This window comes from Lonchura striata, chromosome 7 (genome assembly GCF_050655825.1).
Source record: "Lonchura striata isolate lonStrDom1 chromosome 7, ASM5065582v1, whole genome shotgun sequence".
In the NCBI taxonomy this organism is placed as follows: domain Eukaryota; kingdom Metazoa; phylum Chordata; class Aves; order Passeriformes; family Estrildidae; genus Lonchura; species Lonchura striata.
In genome coordinates this window covers 9831555-9846325 of record NC_140709.1, presented here as the reverse complement: position 1 = coordinate 9846325, position 14771 = coordinate 9831555, and the positions used below count along the sequence as shown (strand labels likewise).

At 47.9% G+C, this 14771-nt stretch overlaps 1 protein-coding gene across 2 annotated transcripts in view; it reads right to left on the bottom strand.

The window, feature by feature from the left end:
* ITGB5 (integrin subunit beta 5) overlaps positions 1-14771 on the bottom strand; it is a 58173-nt gene that overhangs the window by 25865 nt on the left and 17537 nt on the right. For both annotated transcript variants that reach the window (XM_021526045.3, XM_085584168.1), the window contains 5 exons: positions 12799-12967; positions 6793-6954; positions 5220-5315; positions 4081-4170; positions 337-471 (listed from right to left, as the gene is read on the bottom strand). In XM_021526045.3, the coding sequence (XP_021381720.3) occupies positions 337-471; positions 4081-4170; positions 5220-5315; positions 6793-6954; positions 12799-12967 (652 nt within the window). The remainder of the gene's footprint in view (positions 1-336; positions 472-4080; positions 4171-5219; positions 5316-6792; positions 6955-12798; positions 12968-14771) is intronic.

Sequence of the window (14771 nt, the reverse complement as noted above, 5' to 3'; positions counted from 1 at the left end):
TGCTTCCTATGGAATTTCACAGGTGAGAGTGTGATGTGTATATCTGTGATTAAGGGAAAAAGGCCCATTTTTGACTACTGCATCCTGCTGCCTGATCAGAACCTTTAGCTCAGTACTGTAGACAAAATACTTTCCCTCTTTCCTCACAGCTCACCTGACTGACCTGCATCACCCAGAATTACTTCTAGCAGAGCCACTCTCTGTGGGTTTCTCTATCATCATGAGGAAAGCAGAGGAAAATTAGCAAAACTGTGTTTTATTGCCCAGCAGCACTCATCAATGGAGGGAAGCAGGTGAAAGAGCCTCTCCAGGGAACAGATTAAAAGGCAGACTCACCGTATCTCCAATTTTGAGATCCCCACACTTCCTGAGTCCAGGATAGGACAACCCATCCTGGCAGGTGGCTGTGAAGGTCAAGCCAATGTCCTCAGGGCTGTCCCAGACCGTGAGCTCCACCTTGGACCGAATACTCTGGAAACATAAAGGGAAAACAAATCATGAAGCTCCCAAACACAGAAGGATTTCTTCTGCTTTAGTCTCTTTTCCCGGTGTTTCCAGAGAATGAGCAGGACATCTCTGCACCTATATGAAAAAAAGTCACCCCTGCACACACATTGACATTTGAGTTTGACTCAACCAGCCCAGAAGACTTCTGATAGTCACAAATAGACTCACAGGAGCTGCCTACCACCCCTGAAGGGTTAATGGACACTGCAGCCAGTACTGGAGACAAACAGGTGCACAAGAAAAAGAAGAAAACCTTCTCAACCACAAACAGAATACTTCTGAATTGAAGGTAAGAGCTTTCTGTGCAAACCTGCACCTTCTCCTCCCCATAAACCAGCTCCTGATTCTCCACTGGCAGCTGTCCTACAGTGTCTGTTGTTCAGCACAGAGAACATGTTAAACTGCACTAACTGTCCTGCTTTCTTCATTTCACCCAACGGGTCAGAAAAATGTGTTCTCCCTCTTAGAAGAAAAAGCTGAACAAAAAACATCCTTTCGTAAGTGTCAGCTGGAAACAGCACCATGGGAAAAAATTAATGAAAAATCTCTTTCTTTGAAAAAACTTTTCAAAGTGAAAAGCATTTTCCATCTGTGAGGTTTTGGTTTGCTTCTACCCCTTTCTCCTGCTTCTCAACTCTCTACCCTGCTGCATACACAGACTTTTTAAGTCACAAGAAAATGAAGTTTATAAATATAAATCCGGAATGGCATTGTTTTGTTTAATTCTTCCAATGGCTGAACTGATTTTCATACCAATGGTGTCCAAAAACAACAAAGTTTTTCAAAATGGAGCTTTTTGTACAAATATGCTTATTATCCAAAGCCAGCTTCCAGCTCCATCCCTCCTTCTCTTGTCCCTAGCCCTCACCAAAGAGGCCAGATTAAGGAAAAGTGCTAATTCAGACTTCTTTCCAGTACATGTGATGAAAAAAGCAAGGTTCACATGCCAGCAAAGAGCCAGTGCTTCTAGAAATGGACAGGAAATAAATGAGTTTTGGCTGGATGAATCTAATCAGTCCTTGAGGAAAGAAAGGAATAATTCCCATCTTTCTACTGTAACAGAGAAGTTTTCATGGGGTAGCAGCTGGGACCACAGGGAGCATCCATTGCCTGTGGGCTGAACGCTGCATGTGCCAATTGCCAATTAATCTATGGATAGATTAATCTTTGGATGCTCTGCCCAAGTTATCCTGTAGAAATTAGCTGCTACACTGATATACTCCCATCTGCTTTCCCAGAGCATCCCATTGGTAGCATGGCAGAAAACAGGACACCAGGCCAAGCCTCAGTATGGCCTTGCACAGGCTCATCCTATGTTCCTACACAGATGCCAAATCCTCTTATTAGCCCTGTATAGTCCTGCTGTTACCCTAAATGCAGTGCCATTATTATCAGCCCCTTGGCACTGTTACACACCAGTGACTTCTGACAACACCGCAGCCACCACGGAGGACAGCTGGTGGCTGCAACAAGAAACACTCCCAGGACCTCCATGAATTTGGTCTAGGAAAGTGCTTCTTAAACCAGCATCTCATTGCTCTCATCAGTCCAAACCCAGCCCTGTGCCTGGGCATAGCCTCCCATGAGCTTTTCCATCTCCCAGGTATGTTGAGATTTGGGGGAAGAGCAGGGAGAAAGCAGTCCCTGTCCTCTTTTGCTTCACACCAGGTGGGATGAGGGAGAGGGGACAGTGTGCTGAGCAGATGAAAAGGGAGATAGAAGATGAAGAGATGGAGAAGAGATGAAGAGATGATCTCCTAAGCAAGTCTTAGGATGATGTGTGCATCAGTGAGGGGAAGCAGATGAGAGAGGACGAGAGATGGGGAAAACACTGAAGGGGAGGGACTGAGCCCAGGCCTACAACATTGCCACTGCCACCCCGCAGAAGGCAGTCCCTCTTTGCAGATGAAGGATTTCTTCAGGCTCAGACTTTCCTTTACACAGGGAATAAAAAAAGGTCCACTCCCACTTGGGAAACAGAATTTTAGCCATCTCCTTCAGAGAGAATTTCCCCCATCATTTCAGGAAAAAAATGAAGCTGCCAAGAGGAGACGGGCTGGGCAGACACCAGGTTCCCGGTGGCCTCGAGCTGACAGGCACAGGCAGGAGCTGCCAGCTCCCCACAGCACTCCAGGGGGTCCCAGCCCACACCCATCATCACCCAGCTGAACAGGCAAGAAACTAACCCCAGCCTCAGCAGTCAGTCAACACACAGAGCTCATGCCATGGGGCACCTTGGTCAAGCACCCAAGTGCTTTCCAGCCAGCTGAGCTGGACAACTCACAAGCAAAAAAAGGGAAGGAGCAGTGGTGCAGTCACAGGATTCCCAATGGGTTTCATCAGCTTGTATTGATCTGCAAAAGCTTGAGGGTTGGTGAAATGGAGGCATGGATGCATCTTACAGCTGCAAACACAAGGCAAAGGGACGTTTCCAAATGATGGCACTGAGACTTCATGCAAAGTCAATGTGGAATAAATATTCATTTCTTTCTCCCCAGCCAAGAATCTCAGCCACCAGACCCTCCTACCTCAAGGGGACAAACTGGGACAACTGGGCTTTTGATTAGCAGTATCTCCTGGGCCTCATTAGCAGCAGTAACTGTTCATTGCCTTCCTAAGAGGGTGAAACTTTGGGAAGCACTCTTCCCAAGGGCATAGCCAAATGCTGCTTTAACTGCAGGGAGCTGGGGGGAAAGGAAGAACTTTACAGAACATGCAAAGCACGCCACAACCTCACATGAATTCTGGTTGTGTAAACTCTTCCCAAGAAGTTCTTGTTGACCCTCTGCACTAATGAACATAGTACCAAGAAGAGCTTGCAGCCATCAAAATCTGTACCCACATATGAACAACTCTACCTGAGGGCTGACCTGTTACGGGGTCAGATCTCCATGCCCAACACCCAGCAATATCCTTGCAGGATCATGAAGACCTGACCCATAAGAATTCAGGGAGAAGTCAACACAATGTTGACACTAACTATGCCATGAACATGCAATTTAGCCTCTTCTAATTGATCTGCTCCCCTGATCTCCATGGAGATAGATGACATCAGGTCAGCAATACAACTTCAGGTCCCTTGCTGTCCTCCTCACTGTGCCAGGGCAGCCTGCCACATAGGCAGGGCTCCTTTAGGAGTATGGTCATACTCATATGGTATTGAAAATCAACGGGCTGCATGGAGAGCAAGGCAAGAATGAAACCTTACCTAGACCTAGTCCCATGCTTGAGAGGCCTCTAAACATCAGATATGAAAGAAATAATCTATTTTACCTTCTGGTAGGGTGCTCTGGGAGAGATCTGTTTTAGATGGGGGCTGTGTTTTGTGAGTAATTCTGCACACAAGAGACATGAGGTGAAATTTCTGCTGTCCCACAGGCTGTCTTAGATATCCATGCTTCTTGTCCTCACACACCTTGTTTCCCTCCCCAGGGTGGACATCCCAGCTCCAGCAGAGTGGAGAGGACAGGGAAGGGAGGTGGCCAAGATGGGTGGAGCTCACTGGGGGCAGCTGAGCTGGCCAAGCTCTTGGCACTTCTTGCTTCAGCAGCTGTGGTATTAAAATGCACTTACGTTGTAGGCTTTGACGATCAGCTCAATGATATTCTTGGAATCTTTGTGCAAAATCTCCACTGTTGTTCCAGGGATCAAAGTAGTAAAGTTCTTAAAAAAAAATATAAGAAAAAGTAAAATGTTGAGGTGCAGAGAGGAAAGCAGAGGATGAGAAGGGATTGACTCCCTGCCAGGGACACAGGCCACACACACTGCCCCATCACCCAGTGGTGTACATGGTATGTTTTGGCTCTGGTTAATGTGGAGCTTTCAAAAGTAAAGCATTGCTAATGAAGCATGTCAAATATTAAACAAAGCTCATGGCCATGGGGCAGGAACAACCATACCTGGCTCTGCTGGTGGAGGGGGCAAGACCCAGCCACTGTGCACTCGGGAAAGCTGGCACTGCAGGGAGGGAGGGGCGGCTGTCCCGACTTCCCTCCCAGCCCTGAGCATCCCCAGGAGAGGGGGTGGAGAACAAGCTCAGCCTTCCCACTCCCCACGGGCGAACAGCAGCATCCTGACCATAGCAACACGGCTGCTTGTTGTTCCTGCTTGAGCCTCGAGGGCCTCGGCAGAGCTTTCCAAAAGCAACCCCGCCTGAAACATCACCCCTGCGTCTGCAGAGCAGCAAAACCCCACAGGACAGCTCTAGACACAGGTTGGTCTTTGTGCCTTGGGTCAGCTTTCCTTTTGAAGGGGAGAGCAGGAATGGCAGGAGAGTTCAAATTGTGTGTGGCATGTCAGGGCCCTGGAGTCCGTGATGGAAAAACACAGCTGGGCAGAAACGCTGTGCATGATTAGGTAACGGGATTAGGTCACTGCAGAATGGGCCGAGCAGGTTTCTGCTCTCTGGCACGCCGCACGCTGGCAGCCGTCCGAACATCCAGATTAACACAGCCTATTTTAGCTCTTCACATGCTCACTAACACACATATATCTGTTTGCTCTAAGAAGCTTTAGTGCTTTCTGCTGAAAGGACTAGAGGGGCTGAGCCTTGCCTGCCTGCACCAGGCAGCCTGTGGCCACATGCATGCACCCCTTACCACTGCACACATGTGTTTGCCAGTGCACACGCATGATTGCAGCTGTCTCCACTCCTCAGGGCCTCAAGAGGTGTTTCAGTCTCCCCCCAGCCCAGGCAAGTCAGCAGCACTTACCTTGTAGAGGATGTAATGACTTTTTGTAACAGCGAAAATCAGGTGGATGTTGTTTTCAGCAAGTTTCTCCCCAAGAAGTGCCAGGGAAGGATAATCCTAGGGAAAAAAAAAAAAAAAAAAAACAGGCAGAAAGACTGGTGGGTAACATAGAAACAAAGACTAATTTCCTTGCTCTTCTCTTCCCAATAGCAAAATTCATTCCAGACACATGGCGTGTTTTGTTGTGGGATGAAGTCCCTGATGTACCAGCACAATCCCAACTGAAATAGTAGAAATCTGTTAAATATTTCTACAGCACTGCTCACTAAAATGCATGACTGACAACACCACTAGCCACAGCAATACCCAAACCACTGGGTTATTTCTTTCCCTTTTCTATTTTGCCATCAGCAGACGCACATATGCTAAATGGCTGCTCCCTCAAGGGGTGTGAGGCAGGGAGCTCTAGAACTGAAAAAAGTGGAAATGTATCAATTTTTTTCTCCCAAAACAGAAACATCCATTGCCTGTTCTTTCTGCATATTGGGACCATAAAGAGATTACAATAAGCTCTTTAATTCTGCAGAATTCCCAGGCAGAGAGGATAGCAGGGAGACGCTGCTCTAGCAACAAAATAATGAACCAGGGCTCAGTTTCGAGAGACCAGCTTGAGTTTAAAACTCCTGCCTGCTTCTGAAGTACTGTCCTTGGAAAAAAAAAAACATCTCATTTACTTGAATACTGGAGGGCTGATTGAGAGCCTCTGAGATTCAAACATGGAAATGACAAGGCAGCATCCCCATGCCAGCTCTCCAGCATTAACTCCACATAAGGGAGACAGTTCAGGGACTGTGCTCCCTTCCATATACATTCACTTGGTAGGATTGCACCAGAGGTTCCACTGTGGAGCCCAGCTTCTGACCTTAACACAGCCACCCAGGTTCCCTTCCCCTCACTGGGTGACATTCAGAAACAAAAATCATAATTAGTATATGTGATCTGCTGAATAAAGCACTATTCTGCAGAATAATGGGATAATGAAGTGGCAGGCAAGTGCTCATTCATCCCAGAAGTTTCCTCCACTGAGCTCAGTTTCTAAAATGGCTAGTTTGGTGTTTATTACTAAGACTTATGTTAGTGTTGTGCTCAAAGGCTATCAATAAAAGGAGCATTCTGTGGTACTTGCTCATGTAGTCACATCAAGGTAGATACATCCTCCTCAGGAAGAGTCCTTTGGACCGTCCTCAGACTCCATCCCCCTCAGACATATTTTAGAAAAGGGATTACATATTCTGTTTCCTCTACACTTTGCAGGCAAAATGTAATGCTCTTCAGGGCACCAAATTACTTTTCCATCCCTTGCAATGAGCTTTGAAGGAACTCAGTAAATCACCAACTCATTTTTGACCATCACAGAAGCATTCACTGTGGAGGAATGCCCAAAAGAAGAGCAAATCATAATTGCAAATTGCAGAAGCTGGGTTAAACCAGGCACTGCATTTGCCAAAAGCTTCTGGAGCAGGGCTTGGCTGGTCCCCAGAGAGGTCCACCAGCCCACGAGGTCTCCAAGGGCTGTGCCTTGTGCCCCACTCACCAGCTGGCTGGACGCGCTGTACTCGTTGGCTTCATTCAGGTGGCACTGGCCATCGTGGGGCTGCACCAGCCCCCCCAGCTTCCCATCCAGGGCTATGTGGGGCACATCATCCGTGGTGAAGACCAGCAGGTGAGATGCCTCCTTACGCCAGCCGATCTTCTCCTGGGGGAGAGCAAACCCTGTGAGACAGCAGCCTGCCCCTGCCAAGCCCAGCTTCACCCTCACCCCACACACGGTCCCAGCCACGTGCCTGGCCAGCAGCAGACCCGTTAGCATTAATTAGGGGAGTACCATGCTCCTGTCCACCCAGCCCTGGTACGAAAACAAAATGTCAGGAGCCCATTCAGCATTTCCCAGCATCTCCTTCCAACACACTTAATTTAAAAGGCACGAGGAGGTATGCGGACTGTCCACCAGACCTTCTCTACCCAGATCCAAGAGAAAGAATTTCAGCTGCTTTTATAGCCAAAGAAGACCTGCCAATTTCCTCCACACACATTTAATCTGACCTTGTTTCCTCAGCTCTGTGGAGCGGCCAACACAACAGCAAGAGCTGCAATATCCCAGCTCAGCACTTTCATTACTGCCCGCTCATAAAGGCTTTGAGCTGTGATGGACAAAGCGAGGTGCTTACCTGAGGGGAGTGGCTTTGGTGCAACCACACTCCTGCCCAGGCACTCTGTCCTGATCCCTGCTGCACACATCTCCTGGAAGCCATGGTGCCTCTGCTATTTCACTGTACAACTCGACACATGCCCCAGGCAGCTCCCTCCCCCTGCACCACAGCCCAGGAGGGCCAGGGTACACACAGCCAGAGCAGAGCAGGGACCTTTGGCATTGGTGCTGGCACTAATTCCACACAACCACTCTGCACAGTGCTGCTCTGAGAAACCTCTGCCTCTTTAAAAACAGGGTAATGTCAAGACATTCTCTACTGGTCCCTACAAAAGCACTGAGATGTCAAGCACAGCACATGAAGTGTCCTCTGACCCCTCCTTGGTCCCTCTGTGCAAGGACCAGACATTATCATTGTCCTTGCACAAAGAAAGATGCAAGGACAGATTTTTTGTTAAGTAAAGGGATAAGATCTAGATTACAAACATTTCCCTCCCATAGAGCTTCCCCAGGTTTCCAAGTGTTCATCAGCCAAGGAAGCAGCTCTGTGCCTGTAACAGCACACTGAAGCACTTTATTACAATGGAAGTGGAAGGAAACAGAGGTGCCCAAAGGAAATTTTTGCAAACCACTGCGCTGCAGCAAACCCCCTCAGTGGCTGCTCCTGCTGCCAGGTCACTGCCAGGCTGGGTGAGCAGGGAGATCCTGCCATGGCACAGACTGGAGGCAGAAAGTCCCATTGTCCAGAGTTTGGGCTGGCTACACTGACCACCTGCCAGCAAAGACACTGCCCCACACCTTCCCTGCCCACACACTTCCACATCCCACTCCCTCCAGACCCTGGCTCACAGTACCAGCACACAAATCCTTTGGGGAAGCACAAGAGAAAAGCTAGGTCACTGATGGGAACATGGTGCAGATGGAGATACCAAACTGCTCCAGAGTTACTCCTCAGCTTATTTAGCAGAACCCAAACTCTGCCCTGTTTACAGGAAGGTGCTGGCCCTTCCCATGGAAAACACTGGCGTGGGCAGGGCAGGAGGGCAGAGCAGGCAGAAGGGTGCAGAATCACGTGTGCCAGCACAATTTTCGCCTCCAAATGTGAGTCATAGCCCAAAGCCTGCTGGTTTTCCAATAATGTAACTCTTGCTTAATGGAAGCTATTCCAGAGTAGATTCCTTTTTCCTCCCCATTACAGAAGGCTTATTTTCTTTATTGACATTTTAAAAACCCCCACGATGTATATAAGGCCATAGGAAGAAATTTTTGGCAACACACATCCTTTACCATGCACCAGCACATTACAGCCCAGCTCAGGAAGCAATGAGGACTTTTTGCTCTGGGAAGCAGGATTCATTCCTCTGAAGTTACCCCACTGGACAAAAGGCTAAAACCTCATGCCAAAATGTAACTTCTTAAGAACTCAACCCAAAAGTGATTACAGCTCTAATAATATAAGAGGCAGTTTTCAGTCTACTCAGCCACCAGACAGAAGCCCATCCAATTCACTTTTCTTTGAGTATCCAAAGCTGATTTATTTTTAAATTATTAAGGCCAAGAAACTCCCAAAGAGATTAGAAGGATTAATCTGAGTTTCATTTCCTTAGAAATGTGCTGCTCACAAAGAAAAGGAGCTGCATTCAAGCAGCAATTACAGAGTCACTTCAGGGGTGCTGCTGCTGGTCATGTGCCAGCTAAGCCCACCTTTAAATCATGGGTTAAGAATTCCTTTGCAGACAAACTCTCCATGACTCTGACACAATTGCCCACATAAACAACATCAAAACTGCTGTGTCTGCTCAGTTCAGGAACTGACTCCCAAAAAGCAATGAGCACCCACAATCTCAGTGCCAAAATCCAGTCACTGAAAGTATGTGATGCCTCAGAGCATCAGACCAGGGTGCCTTGGGTGGGCTGGCCAAGCCAGTGTTGATCCCACACCAAAAAAAAAAGCTGTAGACCTACAAAAAAAGTCCCCGAAGGAGGCTGGCATGCCAAGGAGCATCTCACAGTGCCTCTGCCAGTGGCCTCAAGGCACTGGAAAATACAGCTCTGCAGCATGCAGTTTCCACTGAGAAACCCAGAGCAGCAGTCCACTCTGCTTAAAGCAAATAACCAAGGAGAACTTCATTTATTTTTATTGGACTGCAATTGCTGAACAAGAAACCCTGCACTGATGCCTACCCCCTCATCTGGTTTTTGATCCTTATGGGATAAGAAGAATTTTTAAAGCAGGAGTGGGACTGGACTCAAATTAGTGCAACATATTTCCACAGGGCTTGGGCTGCTATGGATCCTGCCCCTACTCCTACAACCAGCTGCAGTTGCCTTCTGTACCCCAAAAAACGAGCTTCTCACTCCATACAGCTGACAGTGACTGGCAGAACTGCCACAGCTGCCTCAGCACAGCTCTCCAAATACTATTGAAAAAGCTGCAAAGCCTGTATTTCCATGCCTGAATAAATACCTACATTTATACTTTGGGCATTGAATAAAAGCCATTCAATTGCCAAGACTCAGTTGCCAAGAGCCCCCCTGGATTCATCAATTTGTCTAAAACCCCACCAGTTTTTCAGGTGCAGACCTTCTTGGAAGCAAGAAACAGATACAGGTGCAAGACAAGTATGCCTTAGGGATCAAAAGCCAAAACCTCCAAACCTCCTTCACTTGGTATTGCTCTGAAAGGCATTTCAATGTCTCCCTTGGCTATCTCCAACTACCAGTGTCTAGCAAGCACCAATCAAAACCATTCCAAAAGATGCTTTATTTTGCAATCTGGCATTATCTCCTCACTTCATCTTAGCATATAAGATCTGAAACTTACACATACCACCAAGCCATATGAGGCTTGCACTTAGAGAATGGCAAAAAACCAAAATACTGCAAATGGAAAATGTAATTATGGAAGGCTGATTAATATTCCTGGCATACTATTTTAGCATCAGAATAAAGGCTTATTGTCTCTGGCTCTTTCATTGCCTCGAGAATAACATTTACCATATCTTCATCTATCAGAAAGGAGCCAAACCCTGAGCCTGCTCCTTAGTCTGTATTAGCTGTACAAACTTTCCCCATTCCCTGGGTTGAAGACCAGGCCAAAACACTACTTGAGTGCTACAGAGCCCTTAGGCAGCTCATGCAGAAGAAATGCTTGCTATGCATTCCAGTGTAAAAACATCTAGTCAACACAGGAGGTATTGTTTCTGACACCTCAGAAGGGGAGAAGGCTTTGTTTAGACACCATGGCTTAGAGACAGTGAGTCTCTGCCATACCATGACCAGCTCTCCCCTTGATGCTGAGCACAAAGTGCTTCGTGAGCAACACACTGCATGTCCCCGAGGCAGGGGACTTTCTAAGGTGATAACTACCCTGGAAAAAGCTGGAGCATGCCAGTGAGATGCAATGGGATACCACAGCAGTGGTGAGGAAATCCACCTCAGAAATCACCAAGGCACCCATATGCTGCTCTCCTTGCATGGGAGGGGGAATAGTTCCTGAGTTAACAGAAATTACTGACTGTTTCTGGGGTTTTCATTCCTATGATACTCCATTAGTCACTGCAGGATGAAAAACTCCATGCCAAGAACATCCTCATCAGTAAGCTGCACTTCACTGCCACCCCAGATGTCTGCAACCCTCACCCATCTCAGTGGTGTTGAGCCTCACCACAGCCCATAGCCAGTGACCAGCCGGGGCCTTTGCTTAGGGACCACAAGGGAAATTAAGCAATAAGTCCCCATTTTGACTATGGGACCAAACATCCTAATGGCAATCAGCTGCCTTGAAATTTTGCTTTTTTTAACTCTGGACAGACAGAATCTTTGCTGCTTATGGCTGTGATGCGAGGCAACTGCTCTGCCCAGAGCAAGGCACTGCCAATGCAGCATGAGTCACAGCACAACCAGTTCTCCTGCCTTGCACACCAGGCCCTTCCTTCCCCACACCAAGCTCCAGTAATTAAGTAACTGCTGTGGCTGCAGAAATTTGCTGTCATGACCTGCCACATCATGCCAACAGTCATGCATGTGCACTTGCTCACCTTTGCTCAGCCTTCCTTCAGGGTGCTCATTCCTGAATTTAGATGGTTACCATCATCTAAATTAATCTTCTAAATTTAGAAGAGACCAGGCTGTCCATTCAAGAAGGACAGTTAAAGCTTTTGGTCCTTACCAACAGTCTGAGACTGCCACAAATACAGAGGAAATATCTTGCAGGTCTCCTGCCTTCCACCAACACTTAGAAATGAGCCCTTGTGATACACACTGAAGCACTGCTGCACCATAGGGAAATATTTGCCTGTTTTTGCAGTAACATCATGGAAGAGAGTGCAAAAACCCACATGGTGAATGGCACAACTGAGTCACCATGCTCAGCCATTCCTGCTCTAACCATGGGAGCCACCTCTCCAAATCTGAAAAGCACTTTATATCCAGACAGTTACTGGGAGCAGCACTGTAGCTGTGCCAACAACAATATCCGTGGGAAGATGCTCCAATGGGGCAGGCTCAGTCCTGCCAGGAGCATGAAACACAAAGAAGCCAACCCAGGCAAGGAAAGATCAGGTTTCCCACTTGCCTGCATCCCATCACTCCCACAGACCATGCCTATCTCCCAGCTCCCATTCAGACCCAGAAGAAAACATGCCCAGCCAAAAGGACTAAGCAAAGCTGAAGCAAACACAAAGCAAATTGCAGCAATAGGAGAAAAAGCAAATAGAACCATTCCTGATGAGCAGGGAAGCTCTGCCTCATTTCAGAGCGGAGCAAACACTTTCATTCATGACAAAGGGATATGGAGCAACCCAAGTACTTGTTCCAAAAAGATCTTCAAGCAAGCATCTCCAAAAACCCTAAGGATATGGCTAACATGGCACCAAGCTAATGAACTCTGCTCCAATTCTGCTGACAAAGAGGGAGAGAAAGCTATCAGCACCCAGAGCTGAGATCATCCCCCCACAGACAGAGGGAAAGTATGAGCAGTAGGAACCAGCTCCAGCCCTTAATATGGGTCTAGTGCTGCAAGATGTGTTTGACACACCCTTGAAAGCCACACTGAGCTGATGTGCAGTACTGCACATCAGTATGTGACTCCAGAAGGATTCTCTCCCAGGCACTCAGCACCAAAGGTCTAACAATGTAATGAAATCTCAGCCCTAAATTTGCTTCTGCAAAATCTTCAATCTTTCCCTTTAAACTAGACAAAGAATTAACCCTTTTTCCTTTGCCTATTTATCTATGGAAACACATAAAAACAAAAGCCTCTATTTTTAAAAGCATTTTTCAGTTTCTCCAAGAAAAATTTAGTAGTTACTTCCAAGAAATGGCAAACTGAAGCTTTGCCTTGGTTTTAGAACAGAGCAGAAGAAACCTCCAGAAATCAGAACAACTCACCTTGCACACAGCAGCCTGCAGAATGGCATCGAAGCCACCCTCTGGAGCATCTCTGTTGCGGGAAACCTTCTGCTTCTGCACTTCTTCGTTGAAACGGTCGACTTTATCCGTCAGGGACAGGAGGTGGCGGAAGCCAAAGGATGGGACACAGCTGGGGAACAGCTTATAACTGTGGGAAGAACAGAGGAGTGCTCAGCTGGGAGGAACCACACCCGCAGCCAAGAACTGCAGAAGCTCTCAGCTCTACCAGGTTGGTCTCTGAGATTTTGTTCAGAGGGTTGGAATACTTTCGCAGTGCTTCGTGTTTTGGACACTTCGACTTCTGGCTATTTCTTTACAAAACCCTGCAGTAGAATCAATTTTTTTTCCCCTCTCAGGGGCTTTCAGAAGCTGAAGTTTCCAGAAATCCCACCAGGACTGAACATCTCTCTCCATGTACCATGTGAGTGGAGACACTGAGCACCAGCCCACCATCCTTGGCCATCCTGCTCTGCAGTTTCAGCACTCATAAAGTGGTTTTCACTGGGAATCTGCAGCCAGGGATGTGACCCAGTGATAGGGAGGCTGGATTTTGGCAGATCCACCCTCCCCAGCAGCCCAGGAGGGCCATGGGAGCCATATTGCACACCTCCAGTGAGTGTGGGCTGGTGTCAAAGGGCAGGAGCATCACTGCTGAGAGCTACCTTTCCCCTCTTCTGCAGTATAGATTTTCACTGTGTCATCCAGTTTTCTTGCCAGTATGAGCCACCCTACACCTACAGCACATCACCAGGCACCTGGCAATTGCCCAGTATGAGATGGAGCAATAACCAACACCAGCTCAAGCTTCCTCCCACTCTGCCTGCAAGCTGGTGAGCAAACACCATCTCTGCTTCCCAGGGCACCACTGGAGCAGAAAGGTAGGAGGGGCACCCTAAGGCAGAGAAATGTCTTGGCAGGCTACCAGGAAACGTTTTTTTTTTCCATACAAAACCATGAGAAGGCAGTTTTGGTGCTTACTTGCAGAACTCAACAGAGCAGCTCCTGTGGCATAGGAAATCAGTGAGTGTGTGCAGGAGAGAGGCATGGGAAGGGTTAAGATGAAATGTGTTTAAATAGGAGTTGGCCTTGCACTAATTCACTCTTATCTTTAAACATATAACCCAGAGTACAATTAAAAGCTTTTGTTGACACATGACCCACTATGGATAAGTTACAAGAGGCATTTTACACAAAGGAGTATTTAAAATTTACCATCACTGAGAACTCAAATTCCTCACAAGGGACCCCCAAAGCAGGGATTTCCATAAACACACACCCACCCCTCACAAAGTGTGGGGCAGGTCTTATTGCCCTGGGCTTGACTGGCAATTAGAGCCATCCCTTTTGATCCGTGATCCACGTCCAGACTTGCATTGCGCTCACACCCAGGGCAAGGCAAGGAATCTGCCATGTCTGAAACCTCTGCACTGCAGGGTCTCAGCAAGCTGCCCTGGGCCCAGAAGGATGCTGAGTCAGGAGCAGAGGTGATGAAGGAGACAAGGGAAACAGGGCTGCACCCAAACCAAACCTACAAGTCCATCACCACCACAAGGAAGAGGAGGGGAGAGCCTGGACTAGGGGCAAAAAGCACCCACTGCAGCTCGAGTTTACTTGCAGCTTTTCTTACATGCTGAATGGATTGATTTGACACCCGAAATAGCTGCAAACAAAACCACACCTGACAACCCACCTCGCTGCACCAGGGACACGTGGCAGCAGCCAGAGCCCCCACACGGAGCAGCCTGGGGAAGGAGATTCCACCAGAGAGCAGGGAACCAGCACCCCTGGTCTGATTCCACCAGAGAGCAGGGAGCCAGCACCCCTGGTCTGATTCCACCAGAGAGCAGGGAGCCAGCACCCCTGGTCTGAACGGAGACACACGACAACTGAAAGGGAGCACCTACCAGATGAACTGCTGTGGGCAATCCTTCCTAAATGCTTTCCCAAGACCA